A 26,447-nucleotide genomic window follows, 5' to 3' on the forward strand; every position below is an offset into this window, starting at 1 on the left:
CCCCCTTTGTTGTGTGTTCTCGGGGGCGGGGTTTATGTAAATTTTGGGGTTTGTGATGTCACCAACCCGGGAAGAAGCTTGTTGTAGTCAGTAATTATGACGTAAATTCTTGTTTTTGTCATTCCAATTCCGCATCATGGGGTTTGACCAATTCAGTGAATCAAAAGGGAAGCAATTGTTAGGCCTACATTTTGGATTTTGCTCAATCCTGCTTATAGTAAGAACCTACATATTACATTTTCATAACTGATGAACTTTACATTACCACTGTTATTTTCCTGTTTATTACAGTGAAGTTGCTTTGAAACAATCTGTATTGTATAAAGCACTAGGCTATATAAATTAATGTGAAGAAAGGTTTTGTGTGAAGAGTACACACCACTGAAAGATCTCTGTCCACAGAGTAATGATGGATCAATTCCTTCAAGATGAGCTACCTGTACTTGTTCTACACCTGTACTAAAAGTCATCTTTGAGTTTGAGAAAAAAAAAAGCTTTTTTTTTTTTCTCTTTTTTTTCTTTCATTCATCCCTTTATTTTTATTTGATTTAATTATGTATGTATGTATGCATTATTTATTTTTGAAGAATAATAAAAAGAAAAATCTCCTTTATTTTGAGACTTTTATTTTGAAGAGCTGTCAGTGATGCCGCTGTTGATCCCTGGATTCACCGGCCCGTGATCATCATCACCGTTAGTCAGACAGACCCTCTGCTCAGCTGTGGGCAGGTCGATGGAGACCCACAACTGGTGATAGCGGCGTTTATTTTTATACTATTGAGGATCCGTTACCTCTCGGATAGAAATGTCCACACAGGGACACACGAATCCAAACTCGTCCGTGAATAATTACAGCATGAATTCAACACAAAACGGAGGCGGAGCGGCGGCAGCGGTGCCCTGTCAGAACGGTACGGGATTAAAGCGAAACCACCTGAGCTAACATGCTAAAGCTAACGTAAAATCACATTCAAAGCTAAGATAACTGGCTAAGTGTTAGGCTAAGACGCTAATGGCTAAACTAACGTGCTAAAATGCTAAAATCACATTCACATCCACTTTGAAATGCTAAGATACGTTAGCCAGCTAAAGGCCTAGAGATTGAGGCCAAGCTAAAGCACCTGTCATCTGCGTCTTTGGGGTGGGGACATCGACCGTTACAGATCACAATATATAATAAGAACATTTCCCTGTACCTGTTATTAAAATCATATAGCAACTGTCGATATGTTTTAGTGAAGATTAATATCAGTTAGTTTGTTGTCATCTCCTGTCATTAGCCCGTTAGCGGCTAGTTTAGTTCATGTAGCTCAGTTGTTATTTCTCTCGTTTTAAAAGCTTAAAGGTCGGGATTATTAATCTCTTAAGATTTTGTCATCTGAATTAGGAACTGAAATATGTCATTGTCTTGATCAGATGTCTCATATTTGTGTTAAATTGAGCTCGCAGTATTGCGCAGAATAAATATGTGATAAATATTTATTAATTTTTCCAACAAACCAACAGTTCTCTTTTAATGTCTTAAGACTTGTCTTTACGGTAAGTTGCTAATACATTTTTATGGTTTTACGAATGTAAGCTGTATTTTACCTCATTTTACCGTGTTCTTACCGTTAAACTACATAAAATGAAGTAATAGCAATTTGTTTTGTATTTTCTATCGTGTATCTTACAGTTTTATTAACATGACGTGATAGGTGCATGTTGTCGAATTGTCATTTAGTAATAAAGTTGTAGAAATATCTGTCTAAAGAGTCTTTTGGACATGTAAATACCTATATCATAACTTTGATTATCATGCAGTGTTATTTTAGTATACATTGACTTTTATTATTATTTAGAATTATTTTTTTATATATATATTTTCTGTCTTCGTTTTAATTTTAGTTAAAGTTTTATTAGTTTTTATTTCTAAATGTCTATTTTAAATTTTTAGTACATTAAATTAAATAATAATGTTCTTGGAAAAAAAAGAATATATATATATATGTAATATATATATATGTATATGTATATATATAACTTTATTATTGATATCCATGTTTTTTATTATATTTCATTTAACATTTATTTCAAGTAAGAATTGTTTTTCAGTGGTTTTAGTTAAATATAATAACTCTGTTACCACAGTGTATAAATATAAATATGATAAATAATTAATATATGTATATGGTACTCATTTTATCATCTCTAAACTTATTTGTAAGGGAAATGAAGATTGATGCGAGTTTCAACTGCTGTTGGTTTTTATAGGTCAATTTGTATAAAATTTGTGATTCGTCTAATGACAGACGTGCACTTGTGTCACATTTGCACGTCATTTGCGTGGCAATCTCACAAATCAAATTGATGTTGTTGTTTTTTACAGGTCCGGGACAGTCGTACCCTGCTGCGTTTCCCGCATCCAGTTACTATAGTTCTGCTCCGCCTACTGGTTACGCCACCATGGCGGGACACAGCGCTCCTCCCGCTGGCAAAATCCCAGTTTCGAGCACAGACTATAGTGGGAACTACTACCAGAACAGCTCAGGGCCGTCGCTGTACGCAGCACCACCTGGAACGCAGCCACCTGCCCATCAGTACTCCACCTCAAATGCCCCGGTACAGCCATTCCAGCAGACTGCGCCGTACACTATGCCAACCGGATATTACGGACAGGCGTACAGTCACCCCTCACAGGGTCAAACTCAACCCCAACCCCAACCTCAACCTCAGCCCAGCTTGGTGGCAGCACCCAGCGGCAACAACCTCGGCGCCCCACTGTACCCCATTGTTTCTTACCCATCAGGCCCTGGGAGCAGTCAGTATGGCACTCTGAGATCCTCTCAAACTGGTGCTGGGCAGCCACCAGCTTCTACGGTAATGCCACCGCTACCTACCCAGAGTACTTTGCAACAGTATTCTCAAGGGAACGGGGCCACACCCACACCAGCTCACCCGAGCTACGGAGCTCCGCCTCTTAGCCAAACAGCCGCTGTCAATGGCCAATCGAGTGCAGGTTGGTTTGAATGCATTTCCTCCTAATGCATTATGTATGTTCATGCAACAGAATGGAATGAAACGCATGTAACATGCTCATATCAGTTGTATTGATTGTTTTATCCAATGTATTTATAGTTCAACAACACTACGACCAAAACCTCCACAATCCCATGAGGTATCATTCTGGCGGGGCCCCTCCCAACAAAGAGAGCCTTGATAAAGAGAGACCGCCCTCAGGAACCCCAGGCACGTCTGTGCATTCTTCACCACGACACCATCCAGGTACGAACGATCTACTTTCACACATGAATTGATAGTTTAATTTCTTCCAGTAGACTGTTTTCTGACATTATTTGTGTCTTTTTTAAGTCTTGTTTTGTTTATTATTAGAGCTGCAGCTATATTGATAATTAATTAAGCTGTCTGTTATTTTCAGCATTTTTATATATTTTTTTTCCAGCATTTTATTTAAAAAAGAAAAAGAAAAAAAATCCACATCTTGCTAGGGCTGCAAGATTTGGGGAAATAAATCTAATTGTGATTTTTTTTTTTTTTTTTTTTTTCAGATAAAAATTGCAATTTAAAGTGCGTTTTAAAAAACCTCCATGTTTGTTGGGCTGCACAATTTGGCCTAAATTTCTATAATTAATGATCAATTATTATAGTATTATTAATAATAAAACTTATTATGTTTTATTATTATTATTATTACTAAATACAAATATTAAACAAAATAAGAAATTTATGGATGTCTTAATTTTCAAAAGTTAAACCTTCAAGCTTTTATAGTCCTTAAATCCTTGACTGTCACCGTCCCGCCAGCGTTTATTTATTTTTTGTGATATTTGGACAGAAATGTATTAATTTGTTACAGGACAATGCTTCAAAAAAATTTCAACAGAAAGTGGATGACACCCGGTGACTATTTTTGGTACAATGCCTAAAACAAAATCTCATGGGAACTTTAATTTTTGTGATCTCAACTTCAAATTTGTAACACAACTTGGTTAGACTTTGATTTTATCTCAATTTTAGAGTAAAAATTATTTTAAGTATATACAGTAGTCAACATTTCAAGTGGATCAAAAAAGTTCATCAAAGTTGTCCTAAGAAGAAGGTTTTAAGACAACTTTGATGAAAGGTTTTGATCCACTTCAAATGTTGACTACTATATTTTAGGTACAATTCAGCAACAATCTGATGAGTGTCTTCTATAAAACAAGACCAAACTTAGGTCTATATTCGAAAGCTTTCTTGAATTACAATGATTTAAGTTTGGATAGTGCATTTTCATGTCTATGCTCAAAAAGGGGGTGGTGACAGTTAAGGAGTTAAAGCTTCTTTTGTTGACAACAGCTGGTTTATATGCAATTCTCATTACGTTTGAGAAGATGGCTGCTGCATTTTACATTCCCAAATGCATGTTATAAGTGACCCAAGATGAAGTTGGAATGGAGCAGCATTTACTATAAACTGAGCCTCTCCGAGACACTGAAATCGCTGGATCATGAGCTGCTCGTGTAAATAAACAGTGCTGCGTTTCAGTCTGACACACGCACAGCGCATATATTTAATTAAATCACAGCCTTTGTGATTTGATCATCGCACTAAGCCTTATAGCGATTTCGTGCAGCCCTACATCTTGCCTTCATATTATAATAAAATTATTTTCCATCCCTGTGAAAAAACTGCATTAGCACTGTAAAGTGACATTGTCGGCTACTGTCATTGTCTGTTTTTATTGATCAGTTATTGCAGCCCTCATTATGAATGTTGGTCTGTCATTCCTGACAGGTTGTCTCTTCTGATGATACTTTAGCTCAAGATGTGTTTTTGTTTTTTGTGTGTCGACAGAGTTCTTTCCATGCTTTTCTTATTGGTTCATCTCTTTCTTTGCATTTTCTTTCTCACATCATGTGCTGCTAGTTTTTGGGTTGTGTTAGTGTCGTCCTCGTGAGATTTGGGTAGGGGAAGCGCAGAACTCCAGCTCAGTTCTCGCCCTCTTTCTGTACTCAACCGTCTGTTGTCTCTGATGGTTGCTGTATTTCAGGACTGCTGTACGGTGACCGTGGGGTGAATAACGCCGTTAGCTCGGCCGCAGGCGATCACTCCTCATCCAGTTCTGACCATGAGGAAGAGGATGAGGAGGATGAGGAAGCAGGTCTGCTTTCGCTTTTTCATTCTTCCATTCACTTCCCTTTCTCACGTAGCTGTTCCTTCATCCCTCCATCTCAGATTTATGTCTTTTTCCATCCCAACGTCTTCATCCCCTTTTTAAATGATTGATTAACATACACAAATATACACATGTTCTGCTGTCTTTAACTGCTCCTCCAGATTTGTGTATCTCATTCTTGCAAGTTATTCATTCACTTGAAGTCTACAATTCCCATAAACATATACACACGTTCATCAGTATACATCAGTTCATACAGTTTATCCTGTTTTCTGGTGACCTTCATTGTGCTACCTCAAGTGCACAAAAACATTACTAGCATACTGTATAGTATTTGCTTCATATTAATCAATTCATAATATATATTTATGAATTCATACTATTCAATTCATAAATATACACATTTGTGTATTTATTTATAAGTATGCAATGGTAAATGTTTCAAGACATAGTATACTTCATTTGTCACATGACTTCATTAAAATGCATATTTAGTGGTGCATTCATATTACCGTTACTCTAATTACATGTTTCTGGCTTGTAAAAAACATTCATCGCTCAATTAATTTTTTCATAGCGCTGACTTCTCCCTTTGACCTTATAGAAAAACAATCAAAATACCAGCAGTTTCAAGTTGTTAAATTTATATATATTAAACTTTTTTCACAATACACAAAATCATGATTTAAACGTTTATAATATTGTAATATCTGCATGCCTTATTAATTGCATTTAGGAGATTAGAGCTGGGTAATATAGTTACATTTTGCAATGAAACAAGCTATCAGTCAGATTTTCTATATAATATACTGTACTTTACATGAATATATATCTCCAACTTTGAATATATCGCTGGCTGTTAATATAGTTTCCATTTTTTGGCATCATACCAGTAAAGTATATTCAGGCTGATATGCCCTTTTTACTTCTTTTCAGGCTCTGCTTAACCCTGGGTTATTGTCATACTAAACCCAGCTTTTAACTCTTTTTAATCTTTTTGAGCTAGTGCACACATTACTGCTTTTAACTCTGGGTAAAGGAGTGTTTCACACTTGTAATTTAGAAGCGGGGTTAGCGCTGCTTTTTACCCAGGGTAAACCCTGCTCCAGAGCTTTTGCTCTGTTAACCCTGCATTGTGGTGCCACATGTGTACAGTGTGAAACCATGCAGTGTTAGAATGCTATAACTAGATGCTTAGCAACAGTCCACCAATCGCATACCTCATGCTCACGTACTTTGGACAGTCACAGAAACACTGCACATTTGTACAGTAAATGAACAGTCATTTCAGGGTTCAAGGGAGAAAACGTCAAACGGCGATGGAAAACATATCAGTAGGAGTGAAGACTGTTCGGACTATTCTTACCCTTTATAGTCCAAAAATCTGCTCAGAAAAAATTGATAGTACAGTCGGCAGTGTGTTATATGAGGACGCACAATGCCTAGAGCAGGTTGCATTCGTTAAATCTGTGACGCTGACACCGTATATATGCAAATCAGGACGTTAACTTAGTGTTTAGGAATGTACAGTGTGAAACCTCAGCGTATGAATACCCAGGATTAATTGTTAGCCTCGAGTAAAGTATGAGCAGTGTGAAATGTGAAGCAAGATAACACGGGATGCTGTTTACTCAGGGTGTGAGAAACGTTATAAACTGCTAAAACATCATGTACTGACATGCACACTCAATGTCAGCGTTCTGTTCCTGGGGGTCATGATGTCTCTCCTGTGTCCCTCTGTCTCTCTTTTGTCTGCTCATACACAGACCTGAAGAACAGCAATTGTTTTCACTTAAAGTTTACAAAAACACACTTCTCGCAGAACCAGTTTCATGAGTGATGAGAAATGTGTTTCTACTTCCCCCGACTCCTAATGCCATTCGTCTGAGAGTCACACTCCCACTCTTTCTCTCACACACACACACACACACACACTTTTCCTGCAAGAGGAAGTAGGATTTTTTTAAATGTCCAGGCAGCCTGTGAACACAAACAGAACGTTTCATGTTTAATGGGATAGATGTGTTTTTATTTGTTATTTGTGATTTTATTTGATCAGTTATTTTGAAATTCAACTGTTTTAAATATCATATTTATTCATTATAACTCCCAATTAGAGTCAGCTTCTTATGCCCTACAAACACCGAATTGAATGATTTTCAATCTTAAAATTTATACTATCAAAGGTTTGGAATAATTGATATTTTTTTAATGTTGTTGAAAGAAGTTTCTTCTGCTCTTTTCAGAATTCTTTGATGAATAGAAAGTTCAAAAGAACAGCATTTTTTTTTTTAAATAGAATCTTTTGTAACATTATAAGTGTCTTTACTGTCACTTTTGATCAATTTAATGTGTCCTTGCTCAATAGAAGTATTAATTTCTTCCTTTTTTTAAAGGGGGGGGGGGTATCACACACAGTTTCTGCCAATCTCATGTTAATCTTGAGTACATATAGAGTAACAGTGCATCCTTAATATTTCCGAAAAGTCTTTAGTTTTGTCATATTTATAAAAGATAGATACCGAGTCTTTCCGAAAAAAGCAGAGCTCCTGGAGGTGTGCCTGCCGTCAGGGCCGTGGGCGGAGCTAAAGAGTCACGAGCGCCCGCAGCTTTTGTGTAGAGATAGTCTGCTAGCTGTGACATCATTATAAATAAAAAGGGAACAAAAACGTTTGTGTTGTTTACATTATATGCACTTGCACGCCGACTGCCAACAAAACACAGACATCTGATGCAGCTTTACTCACTACCCGTGATCTGCAAATCCAGCGCCAGACTGGGACTTGTTTACAAAGTATTTGTCACCAAAATCCCGGGAACAAACAAACATACATGCACAACTCCGTTGCTGCCCCGGAAAAACAAACTTCATCCACTGTTCCCTTGACGCTGGGTTCTTTGGGAAGCTGAAAAAAGTAATCTTTCCCTCACAACCAAAAACACACTCCTTTGGTGACAGGAGCTGCGTCTCATTTCGGAGGCGGTGTCCTCCGGAGGTTGCATTTGAAGGCTGAATACTTCATCAAGGATGTCATATTTAAGAAAAGTAACCGTAATAAAATTGACTGATATTAATTGTGAGGTATAAAATACTGTAATTTCTTTCAATCTAATGGTTATTTTTCTTCTCCTATCTCGATGATGTATGCAGCCTTCAAAGGGTGCAGCCCCTGAAGCCATTGTTGAAAAATCTCTCGGCTTCCGTATCCCAAACGCAGCGCGTTGATGGGCGTGCTCTTGCCCTTGTTTTAGGTGGTGTGTGTGTGTGCTCGCTTATCAGGGAGAGGTGCCGATGCGAGGAATTCCGCTCTCTTTTGACGTCATACAGGCCATGCTCGAAAAAAACTCTCCGAAACTGGAAGTAGTGGATTTGGCACAGAAATACTCCGTCATACGTCCAACTCGTGTTTTGAAACTTTGGCCATGTTTAGCATGAGAATGCAACTCTTTAACAGTGTAAATAAGTCAGAATGCATGAAATAGCATTATACCCCCCTTTAAAAAAATCTTACTCCAGGCTTTTGTAGTGTATTGTGGTAGTGTATCTACAAAAATATGAAGCACCACAACTGACATTGATAATAACCAGAAATGTTTCTTGAGCAGCAAAACAGCATATTAGCAGTATATTAGAATGATTTCTGAAGGATCATGTGACTCTGAAGACTGGAGTAATGATGCTGAAAATTCAGCTTTGATCACAGGAATAAATTACATTTTAAAATATATTCACAAAGTAAACAGCTATTTTAAATTGCAAAAATATTTCAAAATATTACTGTTTTACTGTATTTTTGATCGAATAAATGCAGCCTTAGTGAGCAGAAGAGACTTCAAAAACATTTGAAAAATCATAATTATTCCAAACTGCTGACCAATAGTGTGTTTGACAGTCTGTAACATCTGTAACATCATTCAGCTCTAAAATCAAAGGAAACATGACCGGATCTGGTTTCCCCAGATTCTCTGAACGAGCACCGGCATAATTTCAGTCTCCAGTAAATGGACTGGTAATCTTGGTAACCCTGTTTGCTTCTGCTTTATACAGAAGTGTGTGTGTGTGTGTGTGTGTGTGTGTGTGTGTGTGTGTGTGTGTGTGTGTGTGTGTGTGTGTGAGTGAGTGTGAGTGTCATGGGCAGATTCTATTTTTAGCTTTACATTATGAAGTGTGTGACGAAGTGTTGTGTTTTCTCATGGGGATGTTTCATTTACAAACATGCTACTGATTCATCACACACTCCAGAGGTTTCATCAACCTTCGCTGAGTGAAACGTCTCCTTTCTTGGACTTCTTGTGCTTGAGAGGGTGTCTTGGGTTTGTATGTTGGGTCTCAGGAGGAAGTTCTTCTGCTCTTGACTGGTCGTTCCCTTTTCCTGTGGCTGAGCTGTAATCGTTGGCGAGCAACAGTTGTGCCGAAAATAACATTTCATGTGTCCACTTATATTCTACAGTTATAAAGTGTGGTGGATGTTTTATTCTCATCTGTTCTTAAGTTCAGACTGCTGATCCAGTGAGGTAACAGATTAAGCGCAGGATAACAGGGGCTTAGCCAATCACAGCCCCTCTCTCTCTGTCTCTCTGGTCTGGTTTCAGTAGTTGTGTTATGGAGGATTAGTGTTAGGTTAATCTGTGCTGAGGTTTATTACTCTGCCTTCTTCTCTGAGAGTCCTGATTCTGTGAAATCACAGAATATCAAAGAACAAATTAGACATGTAGCTTTAGCTTACACACATCACATCATTAGAGCAGTTGAGTTTGTTCTGTGGTGTTGGTTGGGTTTGAGGGGTCTATTAAACAGAGATTATTATTGGTTTCACTGGCCAATGAGTATCCACAAAGACCATTAGCTGGGTGATATTGCTGAAACTCATCTCAATGTTTGATTGTTTATTCATTTAATTAAATACTTTGATATTTAGTTTGTGTTGGCTCTGATGTGGCTCAAAAGAGAAATTATTATATTTTTGTGTTTTTATATATTTATCTGTTTTCTATTGTCTTCAGTGTCACATGATCCTTTAGAAATCATTCTAATATGCTGATTTGCTGCTCTAGAAACATTTCAAATTATTTACTTTTATTAAATTTAAATTTAATTAATTACAGTAACGCATTACACCCAACGTTGATCAAAACACTGTCTATTTTAATGACAACTTCAAATAAGCGAGCAAGTTACAAATATCGATCGGCCAATAATTGTTTGTTAAAATTGGTATCAGTCCAAAAAAGTCTTATCAGTGCACCCCTAGTTGAAATAGTTCAAAAATATGCATTCCTGAGTTTTTGAGTAATTTACTGCATGCATAAAAATGAGAATGATCACAAACCACACGTCCCTCTCTTCTGTGTGTTTGTAAACTCTTGCAGGTGGAGACAGCTCATCTACAACCACAGGCAGTGCCTCTCCGGTTCCCAACAGTTATGAGTCTCTGGAAGGCGGCAGTTACACGGGTACATCATCACAGCGCTCACTGTGACATCTCAATGCCAGATCTACACGTGAATTACTTGCTGATACATATTCATCTCGTCTTTCTCTTCAGATCATGCAGCTCCTCCTGCCGGTGTTCCCACCAAGCAAGCTCCACCCTTTGGATACAATTACCCAACCATGCATCCTGCTTACCAACAAAACCCCGCGCCCAGGCCAGACCCCTCCCCCTCACAAGGAGGGTACAAAGCACCAGGATACCAGCCGTACTCACAGGTACCAACAACGGCGCTAGTTTGTGATATTTCAGTGTCATTCAGTGTCAAAAACGGCTGTGTTTGTGTTTCCGTAGCCTTTCCCATCTCTGTCCGAGCTGTCATCAGCTTTAGGAGGCCTCAGCGGCGTTCCTGAGCTGGATGTGGAAACCTTGAGACCAGTGAATCTACTCCAGGAGAGAAACATCCTTCCTCCCCAACGGGCATCTCCACCTGAGCCCAACCTGAGCAACGACCTCCGCAAGGTCAACTGCAGCCCAGAGTAAGAGCACAGAGACGACGTGTGTGTCGGATGTTGTGGTTTCACACAACAGGTGCAAACATAGAAACAGCTTTGTGTTTTGTTTATCAGTTTCTCTTTCATTCTCTGTCTGTCTCTGTTCCAGCACATTTCGCTGTACTCTCACTAACATTCCCCAGACTCAAGCTCTGTTGAATAAAGCTCGTCTGCCTCTTGGATTATTGCTGCATCCCTTCAGAGATTTAACGGTAGGACGTCACCTGAGCAGAAAGCACAAGTCGATCTCAACTCTTGGTCTATGTAATAGCTACCATTCAAAAAAATGAGTACTTTTATTCAACAAGGACACATTAAATTGATCAAAAGGGACAAAGACATTTATAACGTTATGAAAGATTTCTATTTCAAATAAATGCTGTTCTTTTAAACTTTATTCATCAAAGAATCCTGAAAAATATATAAAAAAGTATGAAAAGAAGTAAAAAACATGAAAAATATGAAGCAGCACAGCTGTTTTCAACAGTTATAATAATCAGAAATGTTTCTCAAGCAGCAAATCATCATATTAGAATGATTTCTGAAAGGATCATGTGACACTGAAGACTGGAGTAATGATGCTGAAAATACGGTTTTGATCACAGAAATAAATTACATTTTACAATATATTCACATAGAAAACAGTTCTTTTAAATTGTAGTAATATTTCACTATATTACTGTTTTACTGTATTTTTATTCAATTAAATGTAGTCTTGGTGAGCAGAAGAGACTTCATGCAAAAACATTAAGAAATCTAACGACCTTAAACTTTTGAACAGTAGTGTATAATTAACAGGCCTCTTGATTTGCTAAATTTTGATCATTTTAAAGGGTTTGTTCACCCAAAAATGAAATTTCTGTCATTAATTACTCACCCTCATGTCGTTCCACACCCGTAAGACCTTTGTTCATCTTCAGAACATAAATTAAGATATTTTTGATGATATTTTAGAGCTATCTGATCCCCGCAATCACCACATTCAACGTTCTGAAAAGTAGTAAAGACATCATTAAAATAGTCCACGTGACTACAGTGGTTCAACCTTAATGTTATGAAGCGACTAGAATACTTTTTGTGTGCAAAAACAAAACAAAAATAATGACTTTATTCAACAATTTCTTCACTTCTTCTCAGAATTTTCATTTTTGGGTGAACTAACCCTTTAGGATTATCAATTGAGTCAAGATAAATTAAGTGATATTTTATGTGTTTCGTATCTCTATCAACATCGGCCATTGAAAAACCCTTGTCAGTCAAATAATATTTAGGCATTGAGTGCATTTACATGCACCCTCATAATGTGATTATAATGGGATTTTGGCAATACTGCGATTTAAACTTTACCTCATGTAAACACAATACTTTGATTAAACTAATGTGATTAAGCTCATAATCGTAGTAACCATTATCGCAGTAAACTATATGGCTTATGCCAGTTTTAATCACAGTAAACAGGCATGTAAACACCTCACATTATTCCCGCTCTGACAAGAGTGTACGTGTTGTTCACTTAGCTTCATGAATGAACTCCGTGACATTATTCTTAGATTAATACGGTGGCCAGTAATAATACCTACTGTATGTGAGTTCATCATTTGTACTGTGCAGTATGCAAATAATGGCGGTAAAAATAACCACACTTCTTAGTGAATAATCAGAATAATGGAAATTGCATGTAAACGGGAATAAAGAGGTTTGCTTGTGTCATGTAAACATCTAACTGCGATTAAGGGTGTTTTCACACCTGTAGATCGATTGCATTGTTCCGAAACAGGGACTAAATTTGTTACAATGTTGCATTTTCTTCTTGGTTCGGTTTGCTTTCACAAGGCAATATTTTAAAGCGCACCAAAATGTGTTTATGCAAGTCACATGCGTGTACAACTGTCTCCTTATTGGTCAGAGTATTCTCAGCGTCATCCATTAAAATGATTGACAAGTTCGCTCCATGAGCATATCGTGGGTTTTTTTGTACTGTCGAGACACAAGAGACGCGTTGAAACACTATATGAATGTTATAATGCAGCAAGAGCGGGAATCAAGGCTTCGTCAGGACAGCGTTCTTGCAGACTTGCACGGATAAGCACGATTACACAGCATTTTAAGATGATGAGGTGCTCTTTGGTTTTTAACTGCAGTAATTAATGTGCTCACTCACAGAATCAAACACTGCTGCATTTTATATAACGTATTTCCCACTATGAAATATGATATCGTTTGGTTCGTTGGGTCGGTTTTTTTAACACCACAAGCGAACCGCTCCAGAGTTAATTTGCAATTGGGCTGAGACCACCACGTTCAGGCGGTTTGTTTTAGCAATTGTTTTGGTGCGGGTCCGAGTGCGATATGTGTTCACATATGCCTAAACGAACCGAACCAAGGGAGAAAACGCACCAGGTTCCGAAACAAAGCTAAGGTGTGAAAGCACCCCAAATCCTTACTCTGATTATTGTTAAAAATTGCATTATTGGTGACCATGTAAACATAGTCATTGAAAACTTAAAGCTATATTCATAGTTATGATATCACAACCTCAACCACATTCACTCGTTTAAAATATTTCAGTAAACTTTACTCTGAGTTCCCACATAGTGTAACAATTTTTTTATCAGCTCTTGATAAAGGTGTCATAAACCTGTTCGTTCCGTCTTATCTAGAGATTTACTGACATTAGATAATGATAATGCACGTACAATTGTTATAATTATATATATATAATTATCTTTTCATTAACTCTCTCTCTCTCTCTCTCTTTGTCTCTGCAGCAGTTACCGGTCATCACCTCTAACACTATAGTTCGTTGTCGTTCGTGTCGGACGTATATAAACCCTTTCGTTTCATTTTTGGACCAGCGCAGGTGGAAGTGTAATTTGTGTTACAGAGTCAATGATGGTAAGAGCCCTACTGGTTATATAAATAATTTTTCATATTTATGTATGTTAGCATATTAGTGTTCTCATAGAGTCTCTTCTTCTCAATCAGTTCCTGACGAGTTCATGTATAATCCTGTTACTCGTTCATACGGTGAGCCCCACAAAAGACCAGAGGTCCAGAATTCAACTGTGGAGTTCATCGCCTCCTCGGATTACATGGTGAGTGTGTCTGTCTGTTCTTAAAAGAGCTTCAATGTTCCTGTTACGCTTGCATATTCATGCATGTTTGCTTTCCTTCTCTAGCTGCGGCCTCCTCAGCCTGCTGTGTACCTGTTCGTGTTGGACGTATCCCATAATGCCGTGGAGTCAGGCTACCTGAATGTGTTTTGCCAGTCGTTATTGGACAACCTAGAAAAGTGAGATACAAGTCTGGACTCAAATCGGATAGCATGTTTATTCGCAACCCCTTTGATATGACAAGGCTTGTATGTGTTTCTCTGTCTCAGGTTGCCCGGAGATACACGTACACGCATCGGGTTTGTGACGTTTGACAGCACCGTCCACTTCTATAACCTGCAGGAGGGTCTTTCTCAGCCTCAAATGCTGGTGGTGTCTGATATTGATGGTAATCCTGTCTGATTCTCTTACTTTTCTTTCTCTATGTTCACTGATTTTAGCTTTGCACATCAAGAGTGGCTTTTGTCTAATTAATCAGCAAAGTTTTAGCATTTAAAATAGGCAATTTTTGATTGATAATAGCCATTTTCACATGAGATGTTATATTAGATCTGTTAATTAAATTCTGCATTATTTTATCTGTTTTTACATGAGAAGCAGCTTTTCATATCTGTATTGGCACACCAGCACTAAAATACCATTCAGACTCTCTAATGTCATTTGTCAGAAATATGGTAGAGTACTACTAGTCTGGAAAAAGTGGAAAAATGTATATAATTTGTATTATATCATTTATATATTATATTAAATATAAATTTTGACCCTCACTTTTACTCATTCTTAAAACAAGATAAAAGAAAATAAAAAGTTTAGAAAATAATAAATATATATATATATATATATATATATATATAATTAGTAGTTAAACATGGTAACTAGCACGTGATGCTTTTTTGTCTTCAAATTAAACTTTTGCTCAAAAGTATGCGTGTAGTATATGTAGATCCCTTCAAACAAAAACACACCCCGCTTTCACTTTGAAGCATGCAACATATGGATATTATTTAATTTCGTTACATTGCAGTCTATCGAGGTTTATTAATCACACAAGGCCATATTGCCGTTTCAGTTTTAATTCAAATAATGTGTGCAAAGAGATGCATTGTTTTTGTACTCAATCTGATGAGAGATTTGTTTGTTTTGTCTTAGATGTTTTCATCCCAACACACGACAGTCTGCTGGTGAATCTCAAAGAGAGTAAAGAGGTTTGAATCTTATCATTCCCTCTCTGTATTTTAAGTCCTCATAACTTTGTGTGTGTGTGTGTGAGAGAGAGATCAGCGCTGTGTTTGGGTTCCCATTTCCTGGCTTCGTATCTCTGTACCACACAAGCTTTGATATGCGACACCGTTTTTGCAGCTGCGTTATCTGTGTTTGTGCATGTGCTCGCAGCTGGTGAAGGACCTGCTGAACGCTCTGCCGGGGATGTTCACGCACACGCGTGAGACTCAGAGCGCTCTGGGTCCGGCTCTGCAGGCGGCATATAAACTCATGTCCCCGACCGGAGGCCGAGTGTCCGTGTTTCAGACCCAGCTGCCCACCCTCGGCGCTGGACTCCTGCAGTCGCGGGAAGACCCCAACCTCAGATCCAGCACCAAGGTAACTATCCTGAATCATCGTTCAAGTTTAACAAATGCTGATCCTACATAAACACACACATTCATATCATGGATGCTCAGTGATTGGAACATGGGATGTTTTTCAAGCAGTCATAAGGGAATTAGCATTTACAAGCTTAGAAATTGGCCTTCCAGTTAGAGTCATGAATAAAAAGCTTTGTTCCAGACATAAATATTCAGGGTTTCTGCGGGTCAAAAAAGTTTTAAATTCAGTTTGATAAAATTTAAGGTCATAAAAAGTCGACATTGTGGCGTATATCTGAGTGAAACGGCTTCTGGAACAGGAACAAGAACAAATGTAGGGCAGGGCTTGATTTTGTCCGTGGCGAATTGATTGAATGGTTGTGGTTTGCTATTGGTGGATCTCATGTGAGAAGAGTTCAGAGAAGAGTTATTTTGATTAAAGATTACAAGGCATACGAATTTAAATCAATGATGTGCACGGATAATTTATAATAAACACTGTCAATTTTAATTAATGGTTACTTTAAATGCTATAACAAAAGTCTTAATTATAATTTTAGAAGGTCTTAAATTTGAGGACTGAAAAACAGGAAGTAGTTCATAATGAATATGCCAAGTTATGCGGCAGTTATGCCAAGCTATTGCTTATGATACAGTGTTGACGAATTATGACAATGTTTGCTATATGCTGTTTCTATCGTAAGATGTTGTACGTAGTTGTAAGAGTGCATATTTTATCTCTTTCATCTTTTTCAGTGAGCAGCTGGAAATCATAGACATTTCAAAATACGAGTCCCAGTGTATTTTAGGCTTGTTTGTAATTAAAAGACCTGCGTTATGGATAACATTTTTCTGGATATCATTGGTATTTCGGTTGCTTAAACTGTATTTGCCATTTAATTCAACTCTTGTGACTTCTTTCTGGGCCGCCCTGTCACAGGAATGAAAGACTAAGAACATTAATTAACAGATTATATATATAGAATCTGAGATATGATTTATTTTGAGATTGTAGGAGTTTACTCTGTATAGACATATAGTATTCATTTTATTTGTGCAGGTCTTAAAAAGTCTTGAAACCCTGATAATTCACAAGGGCAATTAAGCTACTGTATGATGTTTGAAGGAATAGCGTTTTGAGTGATTTTGTTGGTTTGTGTCTAGAATGTCCAGCACTTGGGTCCTGCTACAGACTTTTACAAGAAACTGGCTCTGGACTGTTCTGGACAGCAGATCGGAGTGGATCTGTTCTTATTGAGCTCCCAATACTCAGACCTGGCTTCGTTAGGTACACACACTTAATGTTCTTTCTCAGCTCTTATGTGTGACTTAAAGTTGAGAGACGAGACCTTTCTTTCTTCTTGTGCAGCGTGTGTGTCCAAATACTCCGCCGGAAGCGTCTTCTACTACCCGTCCTTCCATCACGTTCACAATACAGCGCAGAGACAGAAATTCCAGAAGGATCTCCAGCGATACCTCACCAGAAAGATCGGATTTGAAGCCGTCATGAGGATCAGGTGCACCAAAGGTGAGGGGGAGGAGACACGCTGGCCAATCCTGTGTTGTTTAAGGAATATCGCAATTTTTTTGTTTTTATTTAAACAGTAAACCTCTGTTGCAGCACTTTGCAAAAAAGGAAGTGTTACATTTTCATTTGATTTACATTTTAAAAGATTAATTAAATTGTTAGTTTTATGCATTCATCTGATTACCACCGTTTTTGCTTATAAGTTTGTATCAAAGAACACAGAATCAAGAAAAATTCAATAAGACATTTCATTCATATTTTTTTGAATTCTGTTTATTAGACATGCTTTTTGATTATTAAAGTTCAATTAAACCATTTAAACAGAATCCAGAATAATTAAATTAAAACAGATTTCCTAGGGTCCCATATCTCTATAGAGGCTGATTTGAGAAACAAGTGTTTGAAAATTAGAGAATACTCTATGGTTTGTATCTTTTTTTTTTTTTTTTTTTTTTTTTTAGTGACACTTTCTCTGATTTGTCAACAGGCTTGTCCATCCACACTTTCCATGGCAACTTCTTTGTGCGCTCCACTGATTTGCTGTCTCTGGCCAACGTGAACCCGGACTCTGGTTTCGCAGTGCAGATGTCCATCGAGGAGAGTTTAGCCGATACGTCGCTCGCTTGTTTTCAAGCGGCTCTTCTTTACACATCAAGCAAAGGTAAACGAGTGTGTGCACATTTACACTAGTCCAGTTTCGATATAGTCTATGGCAGGGGTGCCCAACCCTATTCCTGGAGACCTACCTTCCTGCAGTGTTCGGCTCCAGCCCTGCTCAACACACCTGCCTGTAATTATCAAGTGCTCCTGAAGATCTTAATTAGCTGATTCAGGTGTGTTTTATCAGGGTTGGAGCTAAACTTTGCAGGTAGGTAGATCTCCAGGAACAGGGTTGGGCACCCCTGGTCTATGGAATAGAGTTGGGGGTACTTGGACTCTGACTGCAATTATGTAGGACCTCGGACGCACTCGGGTGGATTCTGACATTTGTTCTGAATATAGTTGAATCCATGTTATGTGTAACATGAAAGATTAAAAAAAAAATACGTAACAACAAAATTAAGATAAGACATTATTAAATGTCTCCCACCCAAACTTGGACTCGATAAGATGGACTCTGACCCAACACTACTGTGGAAGTAGCCTGTCAGTTAAGTGAGATTTTTTTCTGATTGGTATATATGTATGATTGACAGGTAAACGTCGAATCCGAGTGCACACTCTGTGTCTGCCGGTGGTCAGTCAGTTGAGTGAAGTGTTTGCTGGAGCGGATATCCAGGCCATCTCATGCCTGCTGGCCAACATGGGTGAGTAGAACAAACACATTGACATTTTAAGTGCTGAATGCAATGTCAATACATTGTGAACAGTGTTCTGTAGCTAATATGTGTATGTGTTTCTAGTGTGTATGTATCAGTTTGACATCACACTGTATTTATGGTAGGGCTGCAACTAACGATTACTTTGATAATTGATTAATATGTCAATTAGGGGTGTGACGAGACAGGTAACTCACAAGACGAAACACGAGATTGAGAAGAAGACGAGATGTACTGTCTGTACAGATTTCCTGAACAGAAATTCATCTTTGACACTGGCATAGAAAATATATCCTAACAGCTAATACTATACATTCACATATCACATAATAAAACACATGAAACACACACACAAAAATTAATAATATTAATAATACAAAAGATTTCTGTTTGTTTTGCTTGCTAGAAACATAACTTCTCTTTATGTGTCTCCTTGCAGCTATCGATCGCTCCATCTCCTCCAGTCTGTCTGATGCGAGAGACGCGTTAGTCAATGCTGTGGTGGATTGTTTAACAGCGTATCGTGCTAATGGCTCAAACATACAGCCCTCCGGCCTGATCGCTCCTGCCGCTCTGCGTCTGTTCCCTCTATATGTACTTGCCCTGCTCAAACAGGTGGGGGTGCTGTATCCACAGACTAACCGCACTTCATTCAAAAGCCATAAAAACAGATAATAGAAATCTGTTCTTTAGGGGAAAAGTGTATTTCTGTAAATTCTTGTTGGGTTTTTCCCCCATCTCATTCAATATATTTCATATGTTTTCTTGTTTCGTCCTACAGAAAGCTCTGCGAACTGGTACCAGCACCCGTCTGGACGAGCGAGTGTTTTCCATGTGTGAGTTCAAGAGTCAGCCGCTGCATCAGATCATGCGTATGGTTCATCCGGACCTGTACCGCATCGACAACATGACCGAACAGGTAACGCACATTCATACAGGTGTGGTTTATAATGGTACATGATGTGATTTACCAGGATGAGGTTGTAGAGTCCATCCCTCATAATTAATGCTCCTTATCACCATCTGTTACCATTGAACACATTTAATCCCAGGTTATTCAGGAAGCGCTGACCCTTTAATTAGTTACAGTATTATTAATTTTCTGTAAAATGCTTTGTATGAAAAGTGTCACTATATGACTAACATGCATAGACATAACATACTCATACTACAATAATATAAGCATGAACATCAAACACATTTTTCCTTAAAACCTTGAATAGATGATAATATTGATTTCCTTTTCCACTATTTATAAAGTTCTTAAATATCTACACTACCGATCAAAAGTTTTGAAGAATTAATATTTTTTATGTTTTTGAAAAAAGTCTTTTTTTAATGCTACCAAGGCTGAATTTATTTGATCAAAAATACAGTAAAAACAGTGATATTGTGAAATATTACACTTTAAAGGAACTGTTTTCTATGTGAATATATTTTAAGATGTAATTTATTCCTGTGATCAAAGCTGAATTTTCAGCATCATTAATCCAGTTTTTAGTGTCACATGATCCTTCAGAAATCATTGTTATGCTGATTATCAATGTTGAAAATGTTTTTTTCTGCTTATGTTTCTTTGTTTGGAAACTGTGATAAACTACCATTGAAAAGTTTGGGGTAAGAAAGATAAAAAAAAATACATTTATTCAGCAAGAAAATGCATTAAATGTGACAGTAAAGACATTTATAATGTTACAAAAGATTTCTATTTAAAAAAAAAAAAAATCTTCCTTTAAACTTTTTATTCAGCAAAGAAAAAGATTCATCAAGCAGCAAGAACATTTAATAAGAACAATTATTTATAATTGAGCTCCAAATCAGCATATTACATTGGTGTTGGTTCAATGAATCATTTACAGACTCGTGACAAAAAGATAAATTATAGTTTTAGCTGGTGCACTACAATAAACAAAAACAACTCAAGGAAATTTTTGCTTTATTCTTATTTCTATGATGCTTTTTCTTTAAGTGCTAACATCCTTTATCAATCTGATAAATCAACAAAATTGGCTGCCAGCAGACAGTTTTTAAAAAAAAAATGTCCAGTAAGGGTGACGTTTGAGTTTAGACTGAATAGATTGATGTTTTGTCTGTCCTCTAGGCGGCGCTGCATCTGAATGACTCTGTGATTCCTCAGCCTCCCTTACTGCAGCTCACAGCAGAGAAGCTCACTAGAGAGGGAGCGTTTCTCATGGACTGTGGCAGTGTGAGTATATCTCTACAAAGATAGAACAATGTTGTGAAGCGAAATCTTCTCTCACTGTGATTTCTACCCTTTGCTCTGTAGGTGATGTATTTGTGGGTGGGGAAGTGCTGTAACGAGACGTTCATACGCGATGTGTTAGGCTACCCCAATTATGCATCCTTACCGTCCAACATGGTGAGTTTATGTCATTGGTGTACCATTTGTCACATGTATCTTCTTTCACTCTGTTGTGTTAAAGGTGACATATCATATATCATATGGAAAACAGGATTTTTCTTGCTCTTTTGTAAAAAGACACTTTCTTCTCAGACCGTTTATTGAAACTAAGCTACAAAAATTATGTTTTCAGAAATTACATTGCATTAATGTCACAAACATGAGCATATCAGCATGTAGTCTTAAATAATCAGACATTTGATGTGCGTCATAAGATTAGCAAGTATTCAGACCTATTATTAACACCTAGTCAATATTCAGTGGCTTAATGAAAGACAGCTTGAACTGTGCCAATCGTAGCAGAGGTCATTTATATGTGGACGTCTTTAAGGTACAGTTACACAAAGAGCCAGTTTAAAGGGTTAGTTCACCCAAAAATGAAAATAAAGTCATTTATTACTCACCCTCATATCTGGATCTTGAGAAGTTCAATGGCATTGCTGTCTATGGAGGCCTCACTGAGCCATCGGATTTCATCAAAAATAACTTAATTTGTGTTCCGAAGATGAACGAAGATCTTACGAGTGTAGAACGACATGAGGGGTGAGTAATAAATGACTTTATTTTCATTTTTGGGTGAACTAACCCTTTAATTTTAGGGAGTGTTCACACTTATAGATCGGTTGTATTGGTTATTTTGGTCCGGACCAAAAAGGAAAATGATACATATATTTCATACATATATTTCATATTTAACACCAAACCTAAAGATAAAAAAAGAGCTGCTTTTATGATGTATATTTTGCAACAGAACTTACTGAACATCCAAAACAAGACTGTTCGCTCAATGTATGTGCGTACATATGATGGTATTTTTACCGGCTGAGAAGTCAGAAAGAGCTTATAAAATGAGTAAAGGAGTCAAAACAGCGGCAGGAATCCCTCTGTCACACACACAAACAAACGCCTGTACTAAAGGGTCAGAAAGAGATGGTCCATGGTCATTACCATTAACTAAATATTATTTGAAATAAAATAAACACTCACTGAAATAAAATTTTAAAAACACTTAGGGTACGTTTACATGACAAAGATGTACTAAAAACAGAAAAGTTTATCTTTTGCGTGTACAGATGACAATGTTTTCAAAACGATCCCCGTTCACACGGATCTGTGAAAATTACTAAAAATGCTGTATTCTGCTGCCAGGCTAGTAGATGAAAATGTCACTTTGTAAAGAAACACTACGCGGGTATAGACCAAACACATAATACACATGCGCATGACGTCACCGTTTTCACAAATTCACATTTTTGTAGTTTACACGGAGACGATAACGGTATCCTTTTCAAAAACTTGCACTTTAAAACCCGTTTTCAAAAGTTAGCGTTTTCAGGCCCCCAAAATGTGTTGTCTTGTAAATAAACAGCCAAAATGCATAAAACATTTTCCATTTTTAGTTGAAAACAGTGTTGTGTAAACGGCCCCTTACTTAATTAATTTAATTTCAGCTAGTTGCCAAGGAAAGATTTCGAATTTTAATTTGTTGAAATACTAAATAAACTAAAACTAAATTAACTAAAACTTAATAAAAATCTATATAGACATATTTAAAAATAAACAAACTAATAAAAATGACAAAAAACATGCAACAAAATTACTAAAACTTTCAATTGTAAAGATAAAAGCTCTTTCAAAATTTTAACAACAGCTACAGTAGTATATCAATGATACTAGAAAACACTGCAATGATCATTGTTGCATTTTTTTTTTTTTATGAAACATCAGGGAAAAGAATAGTAGAATATGGCCTCTTATGTGTTAAAACGGCATTCATACCGCAAACTCCCACACTGGCTCGTGTTTCTCAAACTCCTCTCTGTCCATACGATCATATTCTTTGAGTTATGAAAGACAGAAGCTGCTTCTGATCAGCATTAGAACGTGAACCAAAGTTGTTTTTCATTTTGAAATACTGTCGGCTGACATTATCTCACCCTGGAGAGGCTTGTGGGCCCATATCACCAAACCTCACATACTTCTCTCCAATTTCATACCAAAAACCACTGTCCTAAACATCTGAATATTCCAGACGCTTCAAACCTATTGCCTCATGAAATCTATTCTATTTTTCCTCAGTTCTGTTTCATGTTTTCCAAAATTCTGTTTTTTTTTTCTATTTACTTTTTTTTTGAGTCAATTTTCATAGTTAAATTAAATTTTTTAGTAATCAGAAAGCATGTTTAATTAATTGTATTCATGAAACTTATACCCTTTCCTTTTTTTTTTTTTTTTTTTTTTTCTTTTTTTCAAAAAATTAAATTTTAGGGCCCTAATGAAATCCGTTTTATTTCTCCCCAAAATTCCATTTTATTTCCTCTAAATTCCATGTTTTCCATTTTTCTGGATTCCCATTTAATAGTTTCATTAAATTCTAATATTAAAAAAGCATGTTCAATCAATTGGATTCATGAAATTTTAACAACCTAACCTAATAATTTATTGCATTTTTTTTTTTTTTTTTTTTTTTTTAACAGTAATAGGTCCCTATGAATTTTTTCCCCAGAAATTCTGTTTATGATTTAATACAAATTTGTTATCAAAAACAGTGGTAATCATACGAAGGCATAAAACATTAACAATTAATCTTTTAATGAATAATCAAATAAAAAGTGCAGCACAACTGATGAAAACAGTAACATTTTGGGAATGAATAGAAAACTTGTTTGTTGTTGTTTTACAGACTGAGATTCCAGAGCTGCAGACGACGTATTCAGAGCGAACTCGAGCGTTCATTTCTTGGCTGCTGGATTCTAGAACCTTCCATCCTGCTTTTCATGTGGTCAAGTACGTCTGCTCTCTCTTTGTTCCTCCTAATTCCCTACAGCTTTTTTCCTCTAATATCTTTCCCAATCGCTTTATCTCTCCCTTTCCACCCCTGTTATTCATAGTCACAGGGCAGAGTATTGTTCCTGAGGGAGGATGGTGTGTTTTTATACTATCACAGACTGCCTCCTCTCACAGTGGGAGTTACATTCCTTCAAGAGGGTTTTTTTAGATGTTGGTTTGTTATGAAATCTGTTTCTCTCAGATTTAATGTGTCTTAAGCCTATAAATCCTACTGTATCATATTTGATACGCAAATTTCTAAGGCCTCTAAATAATCAATACGATCAAAACTTCTGATAAACCAGTATCACACAATCTCCTACAGTCCTTCTGTCGTCTGATTGAAAGTTTAGACTTTTTAGCAAGTAAAAGTCTTTTAGTATAATTGTACAAACGTCTTCTTTCAGCTTGTGCATCCCGTGTCTTTCTGCTGTGAAATCTGCACTGATTTTTATAAAGCAAACATAAGAATAACTTAATATTGTTAGTAATATTTAATGATGAACACTTATTGGACTGAAGCAACTTTTTACTTGATTTTCCATACATTATTTATTTTAGAAACATCATGAGTATCAAATATGATCATCAGGTTTATTTGTTCATCTGTCAATCATCATTGTATTGCATTATATGTTTTAAAACTACAGAGCTTTGATAATAAAACTAAGCATTTAAATATCATCTTACAAATACTTTATTGGCAGATATTGATATTTATTTGCGTTTTATGTAAGTATCTTCTATACTGTTATAAAGATTATATTGATTTACATTACAAGTATTAGGGATGCACCGATAATTCTTTGTATTTGAAAGCCGATAACCGATATATTGGCCTATAAATTTAAATCAAAATGTTTATATAATTTTTGAGAGCCTGATTACAAAAACAAAAGTCTCACCATTAAAAGCCATGTCCCAAACACAATTATAATATTATGTAGTCTATATGACAGACTTACGCTGTACGTTGCACTGTATTTTCCTTTTTGAAGTGATTTCAATTATATTTCAAGCAATTCAAAACCATAATGGCGGACAGTGCGCATCTGAAGTGTCTCGGCTGAAGGAAATAATATTTATTGGTTTTAATATATCGGCCAAATTTTCTTATCAGGCCGTTAGCGATAACATTAAAAATGAACATATATCGGCCGATACCGATAATGGTGGCCGATATGTCATGCAAATTGCATATTTTTGCTCATTTTGGGCCTCTGAATGAAATTGAGGTTTTTCCTTCTCGAGTTTGAGCTCCATATTCTCATATATCATACTATATGAGCCTGATGTTTCAAATATGATACTCAACAAAAACCACATTTGCATGTTTTGATAATAGATTAGAAGACACATGCATTATTACATCATTCTCAATTAAATATAGCAAAGTTTGATCTCATGTTGACTCATGCAATATTGTCTTTCTGCAGGGACGACGCCTCGGCCAAGACCAGTTTTTTCCAGCACCTCGTGGAGGACCGCACTGAATCTGCCTTCTCTTATTACGAGTTCTTGCTTCACGTTCAGCAGCAGATGTCGAAGTAGAATGGAAGAACCCCCTAGAACCGGCCCCAGGGTTACAGCTAGCTTCTGTTCCGTGGCTCAGCTTTAGCAGGGAGTTCTTTGATTGGACCGCAGAGAGGCAGAGACACGCCCCCTGGCCCCACCGGCCAATCACAGCCTGTGGCTCGTCTGGGGGAGGGAGTGCTTAGAGACAATTAAGGATAAAAGAAGTTAAAAAGTAAATGATTAATGGACTATAATGGCAAAAAAGGAAGAGCATAGGACAAAGATGAAACGTAGTAGACTGGACTGCACATAGAGACACTGAACAAGCTGTTTTCAATCATTCCCACCTGCTTACTACCTGTTCATATTCAGCCATCATCATGAGTAGCCAGACGCAGCAGTGGACATTTTCTGTGTTCATTTTTCTGTACGTTTCACACCGAATGATCGCGTTTGTTTCCGTCGGCAGAATCATTGTGAGCATTATTTGGGTTTTTTAATACATGAAAACTTGTTTGTTGCATATTATGAATCACTCCACAGCATCCGCTCATAGACACTGTCGTTTTTTTATTTGCTTTGAGTCCTGATATTCTCCTCGTGTCTCTTCCCCTCTCCCAATGTCCACCTTTCCTCTCCTTATTATGTGACTTGTGAAACTGTGTCCGTCGTGATGGTGTAATAATTCATCTGTCTTCATCCAGCGTAGACTCAGCAGTGGCTGCTCGATTTCTCCTCGTCTTCTTCATAAGCTGCTTGAAATGTTAATGAAGCTGCGATGTTCCTCGCTGACAATGCATTGTTTTCTTTGGGAAAACGAATCAGGCCACCAACAAATGTTGCTATCCACTTTGTAACTCTCAACAAAAAATATTTTAATGTGCTATAATTTATGACAAGCTTATTGAATAAAATGAAATGATAATTCTAATTGTGGGTGTTTGATTCATTTTCTGCTGTGTATTAATATTCTAATAATATTCTAATTTGCTTT

General features: G+C 37.0%; 1 protein-coding gene across 3 annotated transcripts; it reads left to right on the forward strand.

Annotated features, from left to right (window-relative positions):
- Positions 1-653: 653 nt before the first annotated feature.
- On the forward strand, positions 654-26,384 carry sec24b (SEC24 homolog B, COPII coat complex component). Of its 3 annotated transcripts, XM_051859781.1 has the most exons (25): positions 716-911; positions 1,507-1,539; positions 2,369-2,998; positions 3,118-3,264; positions 5,033-5,143; positions 10,529-10,612; positions 10,705-10,868; positions 10,945-11,129; positions 11,254-11,356; positions 13,913-14,039; positions 14,130-14,239; positions 14,324-14,436; positions 14,527-14,645; positions 15,407-15,462; positions 15,650-15,856; positions 17,005-17,128; positions 17,210-17,368; positions 17,856-18,029; positions 18,565-18,675; positions 19,127-19,302; positions 19,469-19,606; positions 20,789-20,893; positions 20,975-21,067; positions 23,793-23,896; positions 25,375-26,384. In XM_051859781.1, the coding sequence occupies exons 3-25, from the start codon at positions 2,446-2,448 to the stop codon at positions 25,487-25,489; spliced, it is 3,378 nt and encodes a 1,125-aa protein (XP_051715741.1). In that variant the 5' UTR covers positions 716-911; positions 1,507-1,539; positions 2,369-2,445; the 3' UTR covers positions 25,490-26,384. The 3 variants fall into 3 exon arrangements, with proteins under 3 accessions (XP_051715739.1, XP_051715740.1, XP_051715741.1); XM_051859779.1 differs by lacking the exon at positions 1,507-1,539 and having other exon boundaries at positions 654-911; XM_051859780.1 differs by lacking the exons at positions 1,507-1,539; positions 5,033-5,143 and having other exon boundaries at positions 654-911.
- The last annotated feature ends 63 nt before the right edge of the window (positions 26,385-26,447 follow it).

This window comes from Ctenopharyngodon idella, chromosome 14 (assembly GCF_019924925.1).
Source record: "Ctenopharyngodon idella isolate HZGC_01 chromosome 14, HZGC01, whole genome shotgun sequence".
NCBI classification, from domain to species: Eukaryota; Metazoa; Chordata; class Actinopteri; order Cypriniformes; family Xenocyprididae; genus Ctenopharyngodon; species Ctenopharyngodon idella.